Source organism: Podarcis tiliguerta, assembly GCF_965153285.1.
Source record: "Podarcis tiliguerta genome assembly, chromosome: 6".
Taxonomy (NCBI): domain Eukaryota; kingdom Metazoa; phylum Chordata; class Lepidosauria; order Squamata; family Lacertidae; genus Podarcis; species Podarcis tiliguerta.
The window spans coordinates 58,094,527-58,117,556 of record NC_139539.1 but is presented as its reverse complement, the minus strand read 5'-3'; the positions used below and the strand labels follow the sequence as shown (position 1 = coordinate 58,117,556).

At 41.9% G+C, this 23,030-nt stretch overlaps 1 protein-coding gene across 1 annotated transcript in view; it reads right to left on the bottom strand.

Moving 5' to 3' along the window:
- Positions 1-23,030, bottom strand: part of FGGY (FGGY carbohydrate kinase domain containing) — a 152,970-nt gene that overhangs the window by 92,917 nt on the left and 37,023 nt on the right. Inside the window, exon 5 of the mRNA XM_083448134.1 lies at positions 21,537-21,625. Within this exon, the coding sequence (XP_083304260.1) occupies positions 21,537-21,625 (89 nt within the window). The remainder of the gene's footprint in view (positions 1-21,536; positions 21,626-23,030) is intronic.

Genomic DNA, 23,030 nt, shown 5'->3' with positions numbered 1-23,030 from the left:
AAGTTTCAGAAGATAAAATTAACAGCAGATGAGGTGGGATATCACTGCCCACTAACTACACAGGAGGATATCTAGGAAGACAACACCTAATGAAAAATATTCCCCGAAATCAGGAAGCTATGACACTGTTTTAACGTGGTGAGCATTGCTTCATCTACCAAGTGCAACATTTTATGCCCTAGAGTGTATTCTGCTGTAGTCAGTGCTGCCAATAGTGACCTCAGTTAGTGAACCATTAAGGTGTAGTCTCCAACATACAAAGTCCTAAACAGCTCAGGATCCAAACCTGACTTGTACCTGTGTCACTTTTGCCAGAAAAAGAAAAGTGCCAGAGGCCTGAATAATGAAGGAATCTTCAGCCACCTGGGTGCACCATAGCCTCAACTCCCAGGCAAATATCAAGAGTCATGTGTCAAAGGTTAATGACAGCCTATACAAAATGTAATGAAGCCAGTCTATTCTGCCTCTGCCGAGATCTCGGGGCCATACCCAATGGTGGCTTTCCGCTAGCTGAAGGAGGGGCACCCAATTTCCACGAATGCCCCTTTGTCAATTGCAGCCCTCTAGAAATATCCCATAGAGTCACCCAACCTTCAAGAGAAACTTGGTGAAGCAGGGGGCTGCACTGAGTATAAGGGACTGGTGAACATCAGGTGCCCTGCCTTGTAAAAATATTACTGGGTACAAACTCCCTGTCTCTAGTAGAAAAAATTCCAGGAAATCCTTGAATTCCATAGGACCATAAAGATTAGAATTTTTCAGACATCTGCATGGTAACCTGGCATTCTTCTTCATCCTAAAACAAAATATTCCATACACTACTTTTGAAAAATACTATCCCACTACTTTATGAGTATTCTTCAACCAGACATGCTGTTTCACAAAGTCAAAGGTTTTCCTGTCAGGGTAGGAGAACACCCTTGCAATTTTCTACACCCACATGTGCAATTAATCTTCTCTAATTTCAGCCACTCCCTGGCAAGAGTCCATGTTATATTTAACACTGGACATAGTTTCAGAAACGGATACTGTACACAACCAGATTGTTTTCAAAGACAATGTAACAAGATAAACAGAACCCTTTGATCTTTGGGAATTCTCTTGCAGTCTTTCTTTCACCCAAATTTGGAAGTGACCTTCAATTAACATCTTTAAGCAAACAACGTTATCCAGAGTGCAATTTGGGTGAAAACAGACCACCATTGCAACCACGGACACGCTCACCTAATCAAAAGCATACAAACAGTACTTGTTTTGTTTTTTGGAAAAATATGAAGACTTCTATTTATCCATACAGCCACATCTTAAAATTCCAGAAACTTGCGTAGTTGCGAGAGCCCAAAATCCATCCTATGATGGATTCAAATTGCAGGCCTCCTGAACTGTGTCCTCTCATAACCAGCCTATATATTGCAGCTACATGTGGGAAACACTTTACATTGCAGCTGTTATGTGTGCTGAGCTGTTTGTGGGCAACAGTCCACGAGTTTGATTGCTTTACGTCACCAAAAATGTATACGAGGATCCATTTGCTAAACATAAATCGCTTTGCATGGCATAACAGAACTATTGTAGTAATTGGGCTGAATGCCTAAACTGTGAACCAGGAAGACCCCAGTTCAAATCTTGACTCTGCCCTAAAATGTGCAAAGCAGCAAACAGCCTCCCAGCATTACCATTGTATGAATTCCAGAATGGATGTAACTGCAGACCTACCTTAACTGCAGACAGGCTGACGAACCTTTGGGGTGCTCCCAGTTTTATGTATGCTACTTAAGAATATTTAGGGCAATCCTGTAAGCGGGGATAAGGCTGGGAGGTTGTTTTGCTACCTTGCAAATTTTACGGCAGAGTCAATATTTGAACTTGGATCTTCTTTGTTCACAGTTTAAACATTTAGCCCAATTATTACAATTATTATTTTTCTTTAAAGCACCACATGAACATTCACACATTTATCTATGGTACTTTAAAAAAGAAAACATGGAGCAGGTCAGATGGTTTCTTGGTGACATTATGAAGACCAGTTACACACCAGTGCTATGCATAGCTAGTTTCTAAAAACTGTTATTTACAACCAAACAGTGCAGTCAATACATATGATTGAACAAAATATACAGGAAGGGTACTTCTAGAGCAGCCTGACTGTTCTAAAAATGTTGTGTAGCTTTATTCAAAGACTGAAAGTACAGAACCAAACAGTGCTGGCCACCATCTTTGATATTTGACAGATGTCTGAGACAAGAGGAAATAAATTATTCATAATGAAGATGACTCTTGCTAGTCGAAAGCTGTCAAAATTCATCTTCCTTTTCTTTATTTGTGCATTTATCACTGAGGGCAAGTGTCAAACTACACATATGAGAATAAAAAAAAAATGTTATCTTTAAACTAACGAGAGAAATTTCTTTTGACAACCATAGCAGCTGCTAATGGAAAGTGTTTCTCTACCAAAGGGCAGATCAATCTTGAGCACCTCAAATCATTTTCATAATTCCGATGCCCATGTACTGACAACAATACTCAAATAACTGGGTAAGAAGATTTATATACTGCTTGACTAGAAACTAAAACGCTAAAACTCTTGATGACCCATTAAAAACAGGTTGTTGTTGCATCAGTCTGTTTTGAGAGACAATGGAGTGTGCCTCTGGGGGTGTTGGTAGCACTGAAGTGATCTCCTCCGGGCGCAAGCCAGGGGAGTGTGTGTATATAGGTCTAGGGCTGCCAAAGGGACAAGACCCGCCCCCTTGCCTTGCTAGTGTGGTCCAAAAGAAAGCAGAGCAATACATTTCACACCAGCTTGGCTGCAGGAGATGGTGGAAGGAGGTGTGCAAGGTGCTATCCAACTGTATTAGGAACGTCATTCCAGATTTGTGTAGGGTTTACTCCTCAGCATTTTCTTCTTCCGAAGATGTCCCACAAGGCAACCAGAAGTTTAAGATCAGTTTTCCTTCTCCTAGACGGGCTACCTTCCAAGGTTGATGAGCCCTATCTGCCCCTCACTTCCTTCTACAGCACTTGCAGAAACCACCTTCTTGACTGTTGGATCCACTTGTCCACTCAATCCAAACAGTCTCAGAGAATCAAGCCAATGTAAAGATGTCCGTTCCTTAGCCACTGAACAAGAGGAACAAATAAATTCCAACACTATGATCCTAACAATGGGTCCATCCACACTTCCCTTTGTCCTGTGATTTCTTTCATTTGAACTGTGACTACTAGGCACCCACTGTTTACCACTGAATCAGAACGAACATCAATCGGCAGCAAATCCAATTGATGTTTGCTCCAATTCAGCAGTAAACAGCAGATTTTCCTGGGGTAAGCAGCAGGACAAAAGAAAAACCTCTTGCCTAGAAGTCATAGACTGAACAGAAAAGTGGATGAGCCCACCTCCTCAGAGGTAAATCCTACTGAGTTCAATGTGGTTCACTCCCAGGCATGTGGGTTTAGGATTGCAGCCTAAGTATATCTCAATAAGCAATCTGTTTCTTACTTTTTAAAAAGACAAACTCAAACAACAATAAAATCTACTGCAGTGTTATTAGCATAAAAAAGAGGCAAATAACACCCCCCCAAAAAACCCTCTATCTCCTACTATAAAGGTAAAATTCAAATTGACCCTCAATAATGTGGTATGCTTGTTTGTTTTTAAACAACAAACTGTGACCTGAGGGCATGAGTACATATGCAGTCCTAAACCTCCCAGGTGAGTTAAGTAATGCCTGAACTTGTTTCACACTGAATGCTGTCAGACGTGGGTGAACCAAAAGGGTGGAGTTCACCACTACTACAACCTCTGGAGAACTCTCTTATGCAGCAGTTTTAATTCAGACCGTTCCATTCCTCTTAATATACAACAATAATTGAAAGCAAGTGCAGAAGGAGTGCAGCAGTGAAGAAATGTCATAGGCCAAAGGTCAATTTGATTCTTCGGAATAAGGGAGAAACATGCCAATGCATTTTGGGAGCCTCTCAAAAATCCAGCCTTAGCCTTGCTGATGTTTATATTCCTTGCTCAGGATCTGAATTAAAGCACACACAAGAGACTAACATTATGGCCCCTGTCCTTCCCACCCGGGAGCCTTCCCATCTTCCCATCTCACTCAACTGGCTGGTGGTGAGAGGAAAGGAGTTCTTTCTTCCTCTCAGTAGCACTGCTTGGAAAGAGAGGGGTCCTGATCTCATTCTCATAATTCTCCTGAAGATCCTTCATTAGTACCACATGTCCCCATTCAGTTCAAAATTAGGCTTGACAAGTGAACTATTTTCATTGGGGCAGGGGGAAACAAGGTTTACACTGAGCCCAGTTTGAAGTCAAATTTGATCGATTCCTCATTTGATAGAGCAGGGGTCGGCAAGGTTTACCTTGCCTGGGCCGGTTTACTCCAGTGGAGATCCCTCCATGGGCTGGATCGCGCACACACAGCCACAATTTCAGGCATCTGTGTCTGCACAGACGGGATTTCCGGTGTTGGTGTCTGTGCAGATGCGATTTTCGGCGTCTGAGCATGCGCAGACACGCTTTCCGGCACTGCGGAAGCGAGTTCCCATGCTGCACTGCGCCGGTTTAGTGCAGTGCACAGGGACTCGCCGGGCAGGCAGCTCGGTTTGTGGGCAGCTCGTGGGCCGGTTAAATGACTCCCGTGGGCCGCTTGTGGCCCATGGGCCTTAGGTTGCCCACCCCTGTGATAGAGAGTCCTTGCCTCTTTGCACCCACAAGGAAATCCCCTGCAGGGATTTCCACACTGGGAACCACTGATGTACAACCATGTCCACACACTATATACACCCCTTGCAGTGCTAGCATTAGCCAACATGGTTGATGTTTAGCAGTCTTTATGAACTGTGTGCGTATCTTTAAGCAACAGGTTGCAATTTTAGCATAAACAACAGGTAAAGTGCCCCGCTCTGTACGCCTGCCAAGTGATTTCCATTGTGTTTAATGTGTTTATTGCACACACCAGTCAATACCCATGCACACCAAGTGTTTTTCCATCTAGGACGTGTTAAAGCAGGTGCATGTATGGACTAGCAACACTACAATAAAGAGCTTCTTTTCCAAACAAAACAAAAGCGAGCAGTCTGCAGAAATAGCACGGCCTATCATATAACACAGAATTGGTAAAAACATCGCGGGGAAAGCTGATAGTAGGGAAGAAAATAATATTTAACGAAAAAATAAAAGCCCTCAGAACACATCGTATATTCGAAGCTCTGGAATTGTTGAACAGTTTTCCTAAGAAGGTGAATGGCAGAATAACTCACTTCGAAGCAGGAGTCAAAGTGGTTAAGTCTTAGGGCAAATAACTTGAAAAATCGAGGCATAAGCTGAAGTCAGAAAATTTAAAGGAATGCAGACTACCCCCAAAACACAGCGGCTTTGTTTGTTTTTTCTGCCACCTTTCCAAGGTTCACGTCTGGAATGAGGATAAACAGTTCTCTCTCCTCTCTTTTTCTTCTTCTTTTTTTAAGTTGCAGCATTCAGACTTTATGAAAATAAAACATCAGACTTGCATTTCACAGATTTTTAAAAAATGCATTTGATCTGACTGTAAATTTTCAGGTACAGCAAGATGAATGGTGTTAGGCTCCAGCTTATTAAAGTTATTTCAGCCAGTCAGATATTTAAAAAGGCTGGCTCAAAGCAGTTTCCTTAAGTAACATTTTTCCAAGGGGGGGTGGTGTTAAACGATATTTAATGAAATTAAATTGTTCTACCTGCCTTTTATCATGTATAAAAACCAGAGGGGTTTTTTTTTCTTTGCTTTAATAACTGGGATGTTAAAAAAAAGTCTGAATATAATGCTTGCAGATTTGCTTTCAGCATTAAAGATACAATATTCATAAGTTACTTTGGGCGAACTACTTGCACCTACAGTTCCCTCCTATTAAGATAATTCTAAGACAAACCCTGTGTGCAACCAACATTGGAAGGAGTAACTTGGCATACCTTGTAGAAATTTTGCTTTCACTACGAAGAAAAAACTTTAAATTGGGAGAGGTGGGGAGAGAGTGAGAGAGAGAGAGAGGATGCCACTAGAAGGAAAGAGTCATGTGCTTTGCTCCTCAAGTCTTTACATGGTTTGATCAAAGGGACAACTTTCATAAGAAAAGATAGTGTTACACGCCACCCCAATCCCCGAGAGGCGAGAGATTCCAGAGATACCAGGAACGCTTACTAGGGTCTGTGTTTCCTTCTGGACAATGAGGCACAGTGGAGACTGTGGTGTCTTTATGATATTCGGTTTATTTCCACAAATATACAACCTGAGCCTAAGATAACGGGACTTCCAGATTTATACTCTTGACGTTCCTGTCTCTTCCATTGCTGCCACATTGGATTCAGACTGCCAGCCCACATTGTGCTGTGACCCCCTTTTCTCCAGCTTGTCATCTGCTACCAAAAATGAAACTATTTGTCCTCTTGCTTACATCAGCCCACTACAATTCTGAAACTTCCCCAGCTAACTTTGCATTGTATTTTGCCAACAACCCCGAGCCCAGAGCAGGACTTCTCCCTCTGCATTGGCAGAGAGACTTTTTGTTGATGGCTTCCTTGATGGTCCATTTTGTCAGCATCGCCCTTGAGCCAGTGTTACCAACTGGACTCGTGCACCTCAGCCCCAACTGGGCTAGGCGAGCTGGATGGCACTTCCAGAGACCACCTTCCTCTGTGGAACAGGTCCAAGTGCCGTGGACTCACAACTCAGAGCTGTGAGCACCGCAGATCACTTCACCAAGAAAACAGTCGTTATGCAGCAGAATACAGCAGAGCACAAATACTCAGACGACAGTGCTGAAGAATATCTTCTTTTATTCTCTAACAGCTACTGTTCTATACATTATATACAAATGGAGATTCTCAGTCTTTTTCTACACACTGACTTGCTGACTCACTCACTCACTGGCTGACTCTCTCTCTCTGAGTCTCTATCTCACACACAGTGAGTCTCACACTATCTCACACACTGAGTGCTGGATTGGAACATGCAGATATAAGAACACGCCTCCTTCTCTCCTCAGAGTCAGGAGACTGATGAGGTGATTCTTGAGTATGGGAGGGGTGAAATCTCCTCATCCTCCCCCATTTCATCCGACCATTCCAAGAATCTTTAACATAACTGCAATTTACACACACACTCCAAAAAGTTGTTCTCTGCTTACAACCTTGGTTAACATATCTGCAGTACCTCTCTCCCCCTTTTTCTAAGACACTTTAACAATACCATTAAACAATCACTGTAACCACTCTGTGTCCATTAGGAAGGAGTTAAAACATAAATCTCAATCTGCAGTTTACACAAAATACACATTGTGAACACTCAAATGAATAAGCAGCTTCTAGAAAAATCTTCATACACGTTTCTTCCTCTCACATGCAAATTAACATTGCTTATTAGGCAGATTTGAACAAACCACTTTCAGTATTCAAACACATTTGCTCCTTCAATCCTGATCCTTTCAGCATATTATACATGAACCACTCTAAGTCAGGTAAGGAAATAAATAAAGTGTTTTGTGCTATTACTCTCAGCACACTTTCTGCCTGGTTTAAAAACCGCACCAGAGTTGCATGTGACCGCAGCCTTTGCAAACTCTTCAGAAAACCTTTTCGGTGGTACACCCTTGGTTGTTCTCTCGGATCTGCGCAAAACTCTCTGATCCTCTTGTTCTGGTGCTTCCTCCTCTTTGGGAGAATGGGGAGCTAAAGTATATGAAGCTGCTAAGTCTGCATCTGCGTCAGACTCTTCTGAGGCTTTTGGGCTCTGATAATCTGTGCCACCGTCCGAAACTACATCGGCATCAGGATTATCAATTACATCAGAACTTGCCTCCCTCTTAACTGTCTTTGCCCCTTTTGCACCATCATCACAAATGGGATGGCACTGAAAAACGCCAACTCTGTCCCATTGTGGATTGTCCTCAATACTTCTGGTCAGCCTGATGGTTTTCGTGTCTGTGATCAGGACACGATAAGACCCTTTCTCATATCCTAGGAAAACACCATGTTCTCCACGCTTGCTCAGTTTGTCACTCTGCGAGGTGTGCACCCAAACCTCGGATCCAAAAATTTTAAAATGCTTTACACATGGCTTCCTTCCGTGAAGCATCTCATATGGGGTGCAATTTACTGCGGACTGGTACCTCCTGTTGTACACGTGACAGAAAAACGAAAGAGCTTCGGCCCAATAGGGATTGGGCAGCCCCGAATCGTGTAACAGTGTTCTGATTCCTTGCTGCAAGGTCTGGTTTACTCTCTCACATAAACCATTCTGCCAGGGTGATCTGGGCGTGGCAGTCCTATGCTCAATGCCCTGTTCAGAAAGAAAACTCTCAAACTCCTCTGAACAAAACTCACCTCCCCTGTCACTGAAAAGACAACGTACGTTCTCATTATGTACATTTCTGAGCCATTTACAAAACTGTCGAAACTTGGTAAAGGCTTCAGACTTTTTCTGCAGCATATAGACCCAAACATATCTGGAATAGGCATCTATCAAAACCATGAAAAACCTTGAATTGCCTCTAGAGAGCGCTAGAGGCCCCACTAAGTCTGCATGAATGACTTCGTATGGTTTCTTGGCCTCTCTCCCAGACTCTGTACCTTTGGGAGCTTGCCTTGCCTTACTCTCCGCACAAGAAACACATTTCATGTGGTAGGGACATTCTTTCAACTTCATGCCCTGAACCATATCAGGCATTTTTGCCACAGCCTGGAAATTCAAATGAGCATAAACACGGTGGTAATAATGAATACATTGGTAATGCAACTTCTCATTCTTATCAACAGATAAATTGCAACACTCTTTCTCAGTTGCTTCTGCAGTACCTGTACCTGAAACAAAAGGCAATTGGTACAAACCATTAACACATTTTGCATACAGAATGAGCTTGCCATCTCGACGAATTTCACAGCGAGATTTAGCAAACACCACCTTAAACCCTTGACGCTCAAGCTGGGAAACACTCAACAAATTGTCCTGAATATCAGGTGCATACAGGACATTCTTAATTGTTGCATTCAGGCTCTTTAAGAACACAGTTCCCTTAGCCACACTCGTGAGAACAGTCCCATCTGCTTGATTAATTTCTTTCTCTTGCTTCTCAAGCTGAACAAAGAGATCCTTATCTTTGGCTACATGGTTGGTACAGCCAGAGTCGACCACGAAGAAACTCCGCCCACGTTGATTGCAGCAGCGAGAGATCAAAGCCTTTGAAGTAGCAGGTGCTTGGGGGTTTCGTCCTCCTCCCCCTCTGCCTCTGAAGTTTCCCTTCTTCTTTGAAGTTTTCTTGCTGCACTGAAAACTCAAATGGCCTTGTGCTCCACACGAAAAGCACCGCTTCAACTTTAGTGCTTTAACAGCAGCAGTTTCACTTTCACTTTCCCCTGCTGAAGACTCAGGCACATTTTGAAGCACATTTTTAACAGCACCATTTCCCCGGCTTTCTTTAACAGCCTGTCTGCGATCCCACTCATTCAAGAGCACGCTAGACACATAATCTTCTGTTAGCCGGTCAGAAGGCATTGTAGAAATCTGGGCAGCTACTCCATCGTAAGAATCATCTAGGCTATTTATCATCAGCATTGCAAACACAGCCTCTGAAATAGCCAGGTCTCGCTGAACAAGGTCCTGTCTGAGACGCTTTAACTCAGATAGATGGCTAGGCAAATCACCACCTTTTTCCAACTGCAGCCTGCATAGCTTCTTGAAAAAAATCACACTGGAACCAGCATTCTGCCTCAAATGCATATCTCTCAGCTTATCCCAAACAGCTCGTGCAGTTTCTTGCCCCTCTAAATTAACCAGCAAGTGATCTGAAACACTCAAAACAATTGTCCCTCGGGCTCTCATGTCTGCAGCATGCCACTCAGGCCATTCATCATCATCCTTATCAGGAGGGTCATCTTCTATAGTGTGAAATAGCTTTTCCCTCTGTAAAAGCGCTTTCATCTTCACTTGCCATACTGCATAGTTTTCAGGCGTCAGGAGAGGAAAAGACAGAGCCATCTGGCTAGAATGTGCACAGGCCATGTCTGCTATTACTTAGAGCAAGACACTTCCCTCGTGCAACACAGATAAAGCCTTGACTCCTTCAGCCACTCTCTCTCCCACTCAGAGCGCAATTAACAGGCAAACAGGGATGCTATCTTCTTTCTTTTGCAGTCAGCAACATACCTCCATAAATCAAGCAGCAGCAACAGCAACAGCGGCAGCTTGAACACTCTGCTCCAAAACAGCTCTGCTTCTAGGCACCACAAATCAGTCCAGCATGCAGCCTCCGTTCCGCCGTCCGGCAATCAGCAACAGAAACCTCTGGCAACTGGGACGACTGGGATGACTGGTACAACTGGAACACCGCCTGGTCAGACGACTGGAACAACGACTGGGCCCATAACCGATGTCAGCATCGCCCTTGAGCCAGTGTTACCAACTGGACTCGTGCACCTCAGCCCCAACTGGGCTAGGCGAGCTGGATGGCACTTCCAGAGACCACCTTCCTCTGTGGAACAGGTCCAAGTGCCATGGACTCACAACTCAGAGCTGTGAGCACCGCAGATCACTTCACCAAGAAAACAGTCGTTATGCAGCAGAATACAGCAGAGCACAAATACTCAGACGACAGTGCTGAAGAATATCTTCTTTTATTCTCTAACAGCTACTGTTCTATACATTATATACAAATGGAGATTCTCAGTCTTTTTCTACACACTGACTTGCTGACTCACTCACTCACTGGCTGACTCTCTCTCTCTGAGTCTCTATCTCACACACAGTGAGTCTCACACTATCTCACACACTGAGTGCTGGATTGGAACATGCAGATATAAGAACACGCCTCCTTCTCTCCTCAGAGTCAGGAGACTGATGAGGTGATTCTTGAGTATGGGAGGGGTGAAATCTCCTCACATTTACCCTGTCTTTTATACTCTTCTTAATGGTCCATCTCTCCAGGCAATTATTTCATCAGGAAGCCAGCCTGGCTTCTTTTTTAACAGGTCTTATATTTTAAAATTCAATGTCTGGCACCCCAAAATTAGCTGAGAGAGCTCAGCCTCCGTATACCAGTGGCACAGCTCATGCACAGGCTAATTTGCTTAACTTATAAGGAACAGTGTCACACTTCATCTCAACGTGGACAGACACAAGAAATTGAACTTTCGGAACCAGTGATCTGGCTCAATATACATATGCCCTCATTTACTCAGGTTTATAAACTTTAAAGTGTTTAGGATGGCTAGTGGAAAGTTGATGTTGTCAAAAGCTCTTGCATCAGTCAGCAGTCTTAGTAGAGTGAGTGAGTCAGAGCTTTGTTGTGGCTTCAAGGTCAAGTTCACATGGCCAACCGATCAGGAGGGAACTGTCCGTATTTCCTGGCAAGAATTCTAACAACCATTTTTGTAATGAGTTATACTTCTGTGCAATTAACTAACTGCTCCAAGCCAACACACAAAGGCAGTAGTGATCATTTACTTGGGATACATCCTGAAGGGTGTTTTAGGCAGCGTTTCCACTTCTAATTATCCCTTTAAAAGTGCACAGATCTATGCTGGCCTCTTTGCCTTCCCCCCTCCTTTGCATGCCATAGCAAGAGGTATTCTAGCCTTTTGTCCTACAGCAGGTAGGGATGGATGAAGGGACCAGTGAAGGAACCAACAGAGAGGCTCAATGGCTGTTTCTTCCCTTTGTCACATTTTGAAATTCCTGCTTTGCTAGGGGTTGGACTAGATGATCCTCAGAGTACCTTCCAGCTCAACCATTCTGTAGAGGGATTGAAAGTATAAATAAAAACAAAAACAAAAGCTGCTCCCAAAAATCCATTCCCTGGCCCACAGTTACGTATTCCCATGTGATTCCAAGTTCTAAAGTTGAACAGGACAGCAAAAGTTCAGAGCCTTGGCCCAACTTCACGTTCAAGTGAATCCCTAACAAAATATGCTGTTTCTCAACACTTGTAAGATGAATTAATATTTCCAGCTGTAGATTTAGCTGAATTATTCTCAGAAGTGGAGAAGCAGATATAATAAATAATTATATCAGCCTCCTTTTTTACTGGCTATTTTTTCTTTTTTGGGGGGAGACAGAATGGATTGAGGCTGCATTCCTATGCACACTTACTTGGCACAGCAAACCCATGGAACTTACTTCTGAGTAAGTACTAAGAGGATTGCAGTTTATATTAGGCTTGAGAAACATTTCCAGGGAGATCCAGCTGAAATATTCATGGACACCTTTTCTGTTACTAGATCAGGTATTGTCTACTTGTAGCTGTAAGTTTTATTATCCTTGGTTTTAAAAATGAAAGCTGTAATCATGCTTATATGATCAACCATAACATCTGCATACATCAGAAGCCTGAATGTTGTCACAGTAATGAATGCAACATTTAATCTTAGACGTTTTCTGCACTACTTTTACTGTTCCATGCTGCTCTAAAGCCATACCCTAAGGGTCTTCTAATTAAAATGTAATTGCATGCTGCATGTAATAAAAAATAAACACTTGTGGAATGTCTTTGACTGTATATAATTTCTGTTGGTTGAACTGTGAGTTATAAGGAACAGCTTAACAGAAAGGCATATTAGTGAAGGACAGAAAGAATTCTACACACTCCTCCACATATTATATATTTAGAAAGACCAGCTCTCAATATATGGGAACATCCATTTACAACTGACAGTTAAAGGGTACAGTATCCTAATGAAAACAGAAGCCATATTCAGAGGCTTGTAAAAAAATCAATAACTATCCTTTACTTAGTCGTAAGGTGGCAGATGGTCTACTACAACTCAGCAATGAAAACACACACAAGATATGTCAGTGCTTTAAAAATGTATTATTGAAAGTCCTATGCCTTTAGTATACAAAGATTTTATGGGCTTTTTTGACAGATCAAGCATAACAGTGTGTTATTTTAAAGGTTATGGAGCTGGACAAAACTGATATCCCTCTTGTGCACAAAAATGAGCTACTTCTGAAGTATGAGCTGCTAGGACACTTATCTTTTCCCAGTTAAAAGGCTGCTCTGGGCATAAAGGGAATGCAAACATAAATGGCATTCACACACATAGAAATACACACACACACACAGTGTTACCAAACTCTACTCTAAATACCATTTTTGTTGTTGTTGTTAAGCATGGCCTTTGCTGGCTGCTGATGCTGCCCACTGTAGTATTTTAAGTATATTTTTAACTGACTGCTTGATTGCACTTGTTTTTAATTATATTTGTTTGTTTTTGTACTGCATTTCACAACACTACCATACCTCGTTCTGAAATGCCAGCATAACAGTGTGGCATGTAAATACCTTAATAAGCAAGCAGGTAAGTAAGATGACAATTCAAGCTAAACTCCAAAAGCACCACAGCGTGATAGCACTTAGAATATTCAAAAGACAATGTTAGAATTCTTAAATACCACACAATATTTGTGGCTACTGCTGTCACTGCAATGCATTTAAAGAACATATAAGTATTATGCAGAGGAAAAAGGCCAGAGTATCTGCATATACCAAGATCAGGTCAATGTCCCTCAGTTGCTTTGGGAAGTAGAATCCCCAGCAATCCTCAAAGCTGAATTGATAGTAGCCACATAATTTCCTTCTCTAAATTGCTAACCTAACATTCAACTCCAAAACATGACTATAAACTGGGAAGAAATTCTGATCTGTTAAACCAAGCTTCTGTTTTGTTTATTTGTTGTGAATTGCACCAAATCCCCTTGTGACTGAAAAAAACCAGAAGCAACTAAGCAAGATGCATGCCCATTCAGATCTTCTTTGAAGACCAAAAGAGAAAGGAAGCTCTTGCCCCAATTTCTTCACGTGGAACAGGAGGACTCATCGGGCACAAACTGACAGGCTCTGCCCTGATTCCCCTCTGAGTCGCTTAATATTTGTATTCATTTATTATTACATTTATACCCCACCTTTCCTCCAAGGACCTCAAGGTGACGTACAAGGTTCTTCCTCCTCCCATTTTAACCTCCCAACAATGTGAGCTAGATTAGTTGAGTGGCTCTGATTGGCTGAAGGCTCCCATGAGAGCTTCATGGCTGAGTGCGGATTTCAGCCTTCCCCCACCCCCACCCTAGCCCAACCTCTCATCCTTCGTTGACCTGCTTGCACCAAACCATCATTTCCCTTCAATACAGACTCCGGACGCTACAGCTAAATTTTGGTACCCAAAAATGTTTGGGTAGAGAATGAACTGAAACAGAAAAGGAGAGAAAAGGCAGAATATATTTCTACAATGCAGTAGCTTTCTGATTTTCCTTTACTAAGTGTAATGCATTCAAGGAAGAAGAGATGTAAAAAAAGATGAAGAAATCCAATTTTTAAAGCAGGGAAGGAAAGAGAATGCCTAAATTCTGGAAGGAAAAAAAGGACTTTGGCACTTCTTACCCACTTTTATTTTTATTAAAAAAAACAAGCCACATTGGGCAAGAGCAAAGAGAGCCTCAGAGCCAACACCACACACACACACACACACACACACAGACAGACAGACAGACACACACACACACACACACACACACACTCAATCCCTGAGCTCATTTTCCTGAAATAGAAAACTACATACATTTCTCAAATTTCATATCAAGCCATTGCATAGCCCAAGAACTGCAGGGAAGAGCAGAGTGCCAAAGCTGTTCTTCAGCTTGGGGGAGTAAGTAACAGGAGAAGAAGAAGAAAGAGATGATTCTCTCATATCACTACATTTCTCATTCTCAATCAAAACTTACAAGCAGTGCCCCCTTCCCCGCATCATTTAACAACATTTTTAATAGGCCTGCTTATCAAGAAGTCTTTACTTTGTCAAATTAAGACACAGTGCTTTGGATTAGTGAGACTCCTTAAGTTCAGCATGACTTCATGGTTGGCTCAGAGTTCAGTATCTCAATGGCAGCCAGCCAGCCATACACCCACTACAATTCTGACTCCCTCCCCCATTCCCTCGCCTTTTTAATAACAAACTATTTCATTTTTTTTTCTTTCCTGAAAGCAAAAGTGCATCATACAAACTGAAAGAGTGAACAACCATCGCTAAAAACAGAGGCCCGAAGCACCTGTTAAAAGAAACAAATAAAACCACAAAAAATATTTTAAGGTTGGCTAGACCTTATAAAGCAGCATCCCGATCAGATGTTTCAAATCTGTTAGAAAATGACGTTTCACTGTGAATTGTACAACTCTTTATGTTTTGTAATGAGGACAGAAGCAGTTCTCAGAGATAACTCAGGACAAAAGCAGTTCTACTAGGACAACTCATTGCTTGACTTTGATTTAGTAGCTTTTAATTCAGCCCATGTAGTTTATAGAAAGCTAATTCCCTCTATTGTTCATTTGATACCATTTTTGTCTATTATTCAATTTTACCATTGCATTTTATAACTTAAAATCTGGGTGTTTCCCTCTAGTTACTATTTCAATAATTAATATAATCTGTGACTAAATATTGCTCTGTTGAAGAAACTTTCATCTGACTATCTCCCAAATCTGGATTGTGGGACAGAAGCTTCTGCCCATTTATTTTAAAAAACCTCCTCACTTTCAGAAGCTCATTGTGGGTTTTGCATTTTTAATGCACTCATCCCTAGCTGAATCAGTTACCCATTTAAACAGAGTATTATTATTACTACTAATAGCTTTAACCAGAGCACCATATAAAGTAAAATTTATTGGAGTTTATAGTTGGTGGGTGGAGAAGGGTGGTGAGTCATGCACTTGCTGAATACAAATGCTGAACTTTGAAGAAGATTACTAACACATTCGAGAAAAACAGCTCCCTATTCCCTTCATCTTCCAAATTTTGCTTAACCAAAGTCTAAACGAGTATCACGATGCAAATACATTTTAATCAAATTATTTGGTATATATATAGAGAGAGAGAGAGAAAGAACTCCAAGATCAGATAGTCACACTTTTTGCAGCTGGGATACTTGTAATTATGAGAACAGCACATTAACTGTTCTTTGGTCCAGATTAGCACTATCAGAAAACAGTATATATGTGTCAAATTTGTAATTGCTCTTGAGAGTTTCCAAATAGCTGGAGATCAAGACAACTCGTAAAGAGAGAGAGAGAGAGAGAGAGAGAGAGAGCGCCACTGTAGCCATGTACCTAGTAGTTAAGGCTCTGAAAACTGAAGATAAATGTCAACTAAATTTCAGTTCCAGGGGAAAGGCAGGCAAAGGTGACCTCAGAACCTGTCCCAGCTGGACTGCCCCCTAGCTTCCCAAGGCTAAATATCCTGAGGGATAGATCCCTTTCCTCCCCAAGGCCATCAACTGCCATGCGAGAAGGATCCTGGCATCTTTTTAACATATTATTGTTTATTGTAGAGGGACGCGGGTGGCACTGTGGGTTACACCACAGAGTTAGGATCAGAAGGTCGGCGGTTCAAATCCCCGCGACGGGGTGAGCTCCCGTTGCTTGGTCCCTGCTCCTGCCAACCTAGCAGTTCGAAGGCATGTAAAAGTACAAGTAGATAAGTAGGGACTGCTCCGGCGGGAAGGTAAACGGCGTTTCGATGTGCTGCTCTGGTTTGCCAGAAGCGGCTTAGTCATGCTGGCCACATGACCTGTAAGCTGTCTGCGTACAAACGCCGGCTCCCTCGGCCTTTAGAGCGAGATGAGCGCGCAACCCCAGAGTCGGTCACAACTGGACCTAATGGTCAGGGGTCCCTTTACCCTTACCTATTGTTTATTGTGCTTTTCAAATACGTACTTGAACGCTGCAAGCTGACTTGGTAGGTTTATTTTCTGAAACGCAAAACGTAAATAGCTGCAATCAATAATATCTGAATAAGAGAACACCAAGTTTGAAAGGAATAAAAGAAGAGGGGACTGACCCACCTTTAAATTAGGTGACGAGGAAAGGGACACAGTTCAGTAACAGCACATAGGCCTTGGATTAATGAAGTTCCCAGGCTTGGTCTCTCACATTTCCAGGTACAACTGGAAAAGACTCCCTCTCACCTCAAAGCCTGGGGAACCTGGGCCAGTCGAGGGCAGTTCACACATCATAGTAAGCCGCTTAATCATTTGTCTCCTCCCTGCCAGGAAAGAAGCCACTATCCCTGGGCTTAGCAAAATGTCCCAAGAAGGGATTGTGGTTTCTTTTGCTCCAACGAATCATGCTAAGCAAGCCAAGAATAAATCCTGGGTAGAGATTGTGGGTTCCTGGGAGTGTAACAAATCCCTGGTTTGGATGTGGTGTGCTTCCTCCCTACTCAAAGTTGCCAAGATCAGTGCATTCATTGCACACCATTACCAATGGTTTGCTGTGATGTGCAAAAAAGGCCAATCAATCTGATTTGGTATTAGGCAGGACCCTAAGCTTGGCTCAATCTGCTTTTCAGTATTATACCTTTTCTGCCCTTAGGTCTCCCTCCTTACTTTCCCCCTTGTGTGCCCTGCTTTGGCGAAGACATTATGGTTTCTTAAGCTAGGCTTTCCCATGAAATCCAACTGGAAAACTATGAATCCTGCTAAACAAGGATATAAAGCCATTTGGCCTGGCCTGCCCCTGCCCACTACCATATCTAATAGGACATGAGAAAAAGGAGCTGGCATGTTCAACCTCCTGGAGTGCCACAATGGCTGGACACAAGGCACACACGTATGCTTGGCTCCTTTGTCATCCTGTCTACTTTCATGGCTTGGTAACCAAGTATGGGACACCCTAGTGGCATGTGGCCCCCAGAAAGTGGAACAGAAGAGAAAGCACTCTGAAGAGGACAAAGCGTTTTCTAGAGCTCAAAAGCTTACACACTATTTTGCAGCATTTCAGCTGGCCTGATAAAGATCTGTCCTGATATGGATTTTTTGCATTCTTCATTTATTAGAATCACACAGACTTAATTGCACTGCTCGACTTCACAAGTAATTCCAAAAGGACTAGTTTAAGGTGAAAATTCTGGCTTACTCAGACTTACTTGAACATTCAACAACAAAAAATTGCCATTGTATCTGTCAGATTGTTGGTGATCTACGGTTACAATAACTATTATAGTATGCATTACACATTCAGTATTACTACACTTATTCGAATGCGCTCAATTCACACATATATCGATCTGATTCATTAGGAAGATGTGAAGACTCCATTTATGGGATGGGAAGCCTGCTGTGATGCTGAACATCATCTTAACGCAGAGCATTTCTGAAACAAAGAGTCCCCAACAGGTAGATGCAATGGACAGACAGCGGAAGCTGCTGTATTTTATGTTTAGGGCAATAAACCACAACTATTTCTCCATCACTGTAAAGGGAGTTTTAAGGAGGTTTTCCTGCAACTGCACCAAGTTATGCTAGTTTTTTAATCCGTCTTTCTTCTTCACCAAAGCAGAAACAACACTTAAAATCCCCTTGAGTATTAGAAGTGGGAGGGCTGTGTAAACACTGCGTAAATTCTTGCAGTTTAATCCAATTGCTTATTTCCCAGCAGATTTAAAAGATTAAGTCGGTCAGTCAGCAGCATCAGTGACTGCATTCCCTGAGAAGAAGACTGGGGGAGAGAATAGATGCAGCTTCTCAGTTGCATACGCGTAATGTTATCCCCCAAAAGTGGGCATTACAACTTCTACTTACAACGTCTGCTTTATTCTCCCTCCTTGCCCTCTCTGCAACACTCACACATAGAGGCTACAACAAACAGCATCAAAACGCAGATGCTCTGTGGTTTAAGAAATCAGTCTTCACCCGTTTTGAGTCTCCTTCTCTCGTTAGCAAGTATCCTGCTGGGGACAGGATAAGATTAAATTACAGTACATGCAACTAGTGCCCAGGTCTGGATGTTCCAGACAGGGAGGGTAGAAGCTGTTCAAAGAGGAAAGCGCCCCCCCCCCCAGGGTGGGCAGCATTTCAAAGTTGGACTCTCTTTTGCACACAAAGATACTGCCAGTTTTGACTGTGGAAGGTGGTCTCCAGAGGGATGTGAAACTTAAACCTACTGCTACTATTAGATCTTATGCTCCGCCAAGATTAAAGATTTTTCAATATGCCCATCTCAAGTTACCCTTCAGATTGCCACCCAGAATTGATAGTATTCTTTAGTTTATGACTCTGTTTTAATCATGGCTAGGAAACAATAACGGGCAGAGTTCGTGCATGACTTCACTTAACGATAAACTCATGTGTGTAAGTATTACTTGCGCTAGGTTTTATTTCCCCTATTTGTGGAATGTGCAAAAAGGAAGGCTTCTGCTTTCTGAAAGGGGAAAATCAACATCCACAAATCAACACAAGAGAAAACAGTTTCAAATATGTGTGTTCAATTCTGCTGGTGGCAGAAGTACAAGTTGCCCAACAGAGTCATAAGCCATTTGTGCTACATTAGGCAATGCAAGAAAAACAATCTGAAACACTGAACTCCAAGCACACTGAATCAATTGGGTTGGTTTTTTTATAATAATAAAAAAATCAATAACACCTACTTCTCAGTAAATGTGTTTAGGACTGAAGCGTCGGTGTACCATACCTCTAACAGCAGCAAAAGATTTAAAACAAACAAAGCAATAACCACCTAATACTAAGCACAATGGACAATGATTTCCAAAACAGAGGTTTGTTATTTTGTATGTTTTCCAGTATTGTGAGGGGCTAGGAATGCTTGAGGGAGCTCTCTGGCTAGGTCTATTTATCAGTTTCCATCATGGATGGCCTTAGAACAAAAGCATTATTATTTTAATGGAATATGAATTTTCATTTTCATTCTATTTTTAAATGCTTTGACTGTTTTCTAGTGCTAGTATGTGCTTGGTTTTTTAAACACAGCTGTTCTAAGTATGGAACCTCAATAAGAAAGAGAGGACAACACAGAACCTTTACTGTGGAGGTTTAGCCTAGGTCCAAGGATCTAGGAGGTGTAGGATCTACTGAAATATTATCAGTTTCTCTTTCACTGTCAACAGTCACTAAGGGCTGCAACTGAACAGAGGCTTTGTGTGTGACTTCTTGACCCAACAAGGTTTATGGTAGTTGGCTGTGCTTAAGATTTCTCCTTCCTTCTACCATGACTAGCAGCCAACGGATTCTATCACAGAATCAAAGAATTGTAGAGTCAGTCCAACCCCCAGCAATCTCAACTAAATCGTACGTAACAGATGACCATTCAACCTTTGCTTAAAAACCTCCAGAGAAGGAGAATCCACCACCTTCCATGGGAATCCATGCCACTGTCAAACAGCTCTTACCATCTGCTGGGTTTTATAAGACTTGGCAACTTCTCTGTCACATTGTGAATCTTTGCCCCTGAGGACAGCATCCCTTCCAGGACATCCTGTCTCTCTCCCTATCAGTAGAATAATTGCTATAATCTTGGTCCAATACCCACTAGAACAGGCATAGGCAAACTCCGGCCCTCCAGATGTTTGGGACTATAGTTCCCATCATCCCTAGCTAACAGGACCAGTGGTCAGGGATGATGGGAATTGTAGTCCCAAACATCTGGAGGGCCGGAGTTTGCCTATGCCTGCACTAGAATGCTGCAAACAAAGTTTAAAAATAGGTACCCTTTCCATAAAAGGGTACTTGAGGCAAGTTTTCAGTGCCGCAAAATTTAAGTCTTCCTCGTTTAATTCTTCCATGACAAAAGAAAGCATATACCCTTGTCTCTGCCTCAGGGCACACTCTATTCGCACTCAAAGCTTAGAAATAGAAATCCAGATTCTCTTGCCTTTAAAATGGTCAGGGATTTTGTAGCTCAGCCCAGTTTATATGAAACGTAAGGTGTAATGTGGCTAGCATCAAGTCTCACCTTCTATGATTCCCTCAACCACTTAGATCTCAAACATTTTTGTAGGTGAATTGAATACAAAACACCATGCAATGCAGAGCTAAGTAGCATTTGGGCAACAGCTTTCATTTCAAAGCTATTTGAGAAACTGGTAATCTAGATAATTCCAGTTCTGGAAGGGTCGCTATAGAATGCACTCTCACACACTTAAATGGAAACAAATCAACAAACCAGTTTCTTGATAAATTCTGCCTTGGGGAGGCTTGATAGAGTTTACATTTTAGGGCACAACAGCATTTTGACCATATTATGCATGTACTAATACCTGGAAAGAAAAGAATTGTTTTTACTTATATCCAGTACTGGGAGGTTTCAGAAAGCAGATATTCTACTCCATCTGAAGTCAGTCTTTGGATTCCGAGGGCTCCCTCTCTCGCCTTTTTTGCACCTAAACTGGAATGTTAAGATGCTTTTTCTCTATGGAAATTATAAAGCCCTGGCAGTACTTTCAAAGAACAAAACTGGCATTGGCTTGGCTCAGGTTCCAGAAATGGAGTGCGAGACCAATAGTAATGACAACATACTAAGAATTAAAAGTGCTTACAAGAACCATTTTGTTCAGGAATGCACCATAGCAACAGAAGATAGGTTCAAGATGTTCCCAAGTAGCCTAAATCATATACAGATGTACATACATTGCATATAGTCAAAATGAATTAAGGCAAAAAACTAACACAAGGAAAGATATGGTAAAAAAAACCCCAAGCATGCAGTAGTATTTCACATACCTTGCAGTGGCACCTGTTGCTTTCCACGATAAGAAATCCGGAAGATCAAAGAAGTACCCTGCTTTTTCCCAGCACGACTCTCGCAAATTCTAGCAATTTTTTTAAAGGGACAAATATAAATATGCAGTTTTAGTCTATTGTAACTTCATAACAAATGTAAATTATAAACAAATATCCAAGACAAGAATAAGACCTCACCCATCTCTACACAAAGTAATCAGCATGTGCTTGATACACACATATACTGAAAGAACTTGGGCAGCTCATATCTGGCCCTTGTTCATGTCTTCTTTTCCAACATGTGGAGCTAACAAGAATCAACAATTGCCTTCCCCAATGATATTTTCACAAATCCTATTTGCAACCACCACAGGATAAATATAAGGCCTGTACAGTACTACTGTCTGCCTTTATTCCTTGTATACGTGTGTGTGTGTGTGTGTGTGTGTTTGTGTGTGTGTCATTCCCATGCACTCTGTGATAACCACCACAGGAATGGCACTCAGAACAGCCATACTTGCCCAAAGATATGGACTTAAGAGGTGCCCAGGGGCTTTCAAGTTGCCTTTCCTCATCCTGATATCACAGGAGAAAACTTAGTTTGGTTAAGGTTTCATTTGGGAGCTTTTGTGCAGAAGGAAAAGTCCCAGCGGACAACCAACCACGGCATTATCATCAACTGAATTGAAACACCTAGTCATCTACTGGATAAGGAGGATGTCCCAGGGAAGATAAGAGAAGAAGACCATCAAGAATATAAAAAGGATTGGAAAACTTCTGTAGAGTATTTTAAAAATCAGTATAAACAGGTGAGCCGATTGGCAGGACTTGAATAAATTTAGCAGTGTAAGAGGAAGTAAGAGAAAATTATTAAGAAGAGCAGAACTTGGCAACTTAGAATACGTGGAAGAGAAGGAAAAGGAAGGACACCGGAGAAGGAGAGGACGGGAAGTCCTTAGGTGTCTTGTGTTGTGTCCCTGTTTGGTTGTGGTTTTGTTTTCCTTTTTTTCCTTTTAACTTTTACTTATTCTTTTGGAACTGTATGGAAAAAGTGCAAACAAAAATTATTATTTTAAGAAAGAGGATGGCCGAGGGTCCCCATCCCCCACTTTTTTCGAAAGCAGTAATGTTTTCACTATGAAAGTGCAATGCCATAGTTCTTTGAATTTAGCTGTACACACAGTAATACTTGACCTTTGATATTGCCACCCTATGTATTTTTATTGTCTCTAAAATGTAAGCTTTTACTCTTAAAAAATCCTTTCTGTTTTATTTTGCAAAAAATCATCATGCATTCCCAGTGTAACAGAAGCCATAATGTAGTAGCAGTATGAAATACTGAATTCGTATCAATAAGCAGCAAAACAATAAAAACATCTTTAAAACAATTCCAATACAGGTGCATTCCCATATTTAACTATAAGTCTTTCAGGAGTAGAAATGGCAGTAAGGGAAGTCTACTTGGACAGAGATGAGATACAATGAAGGTAAGAG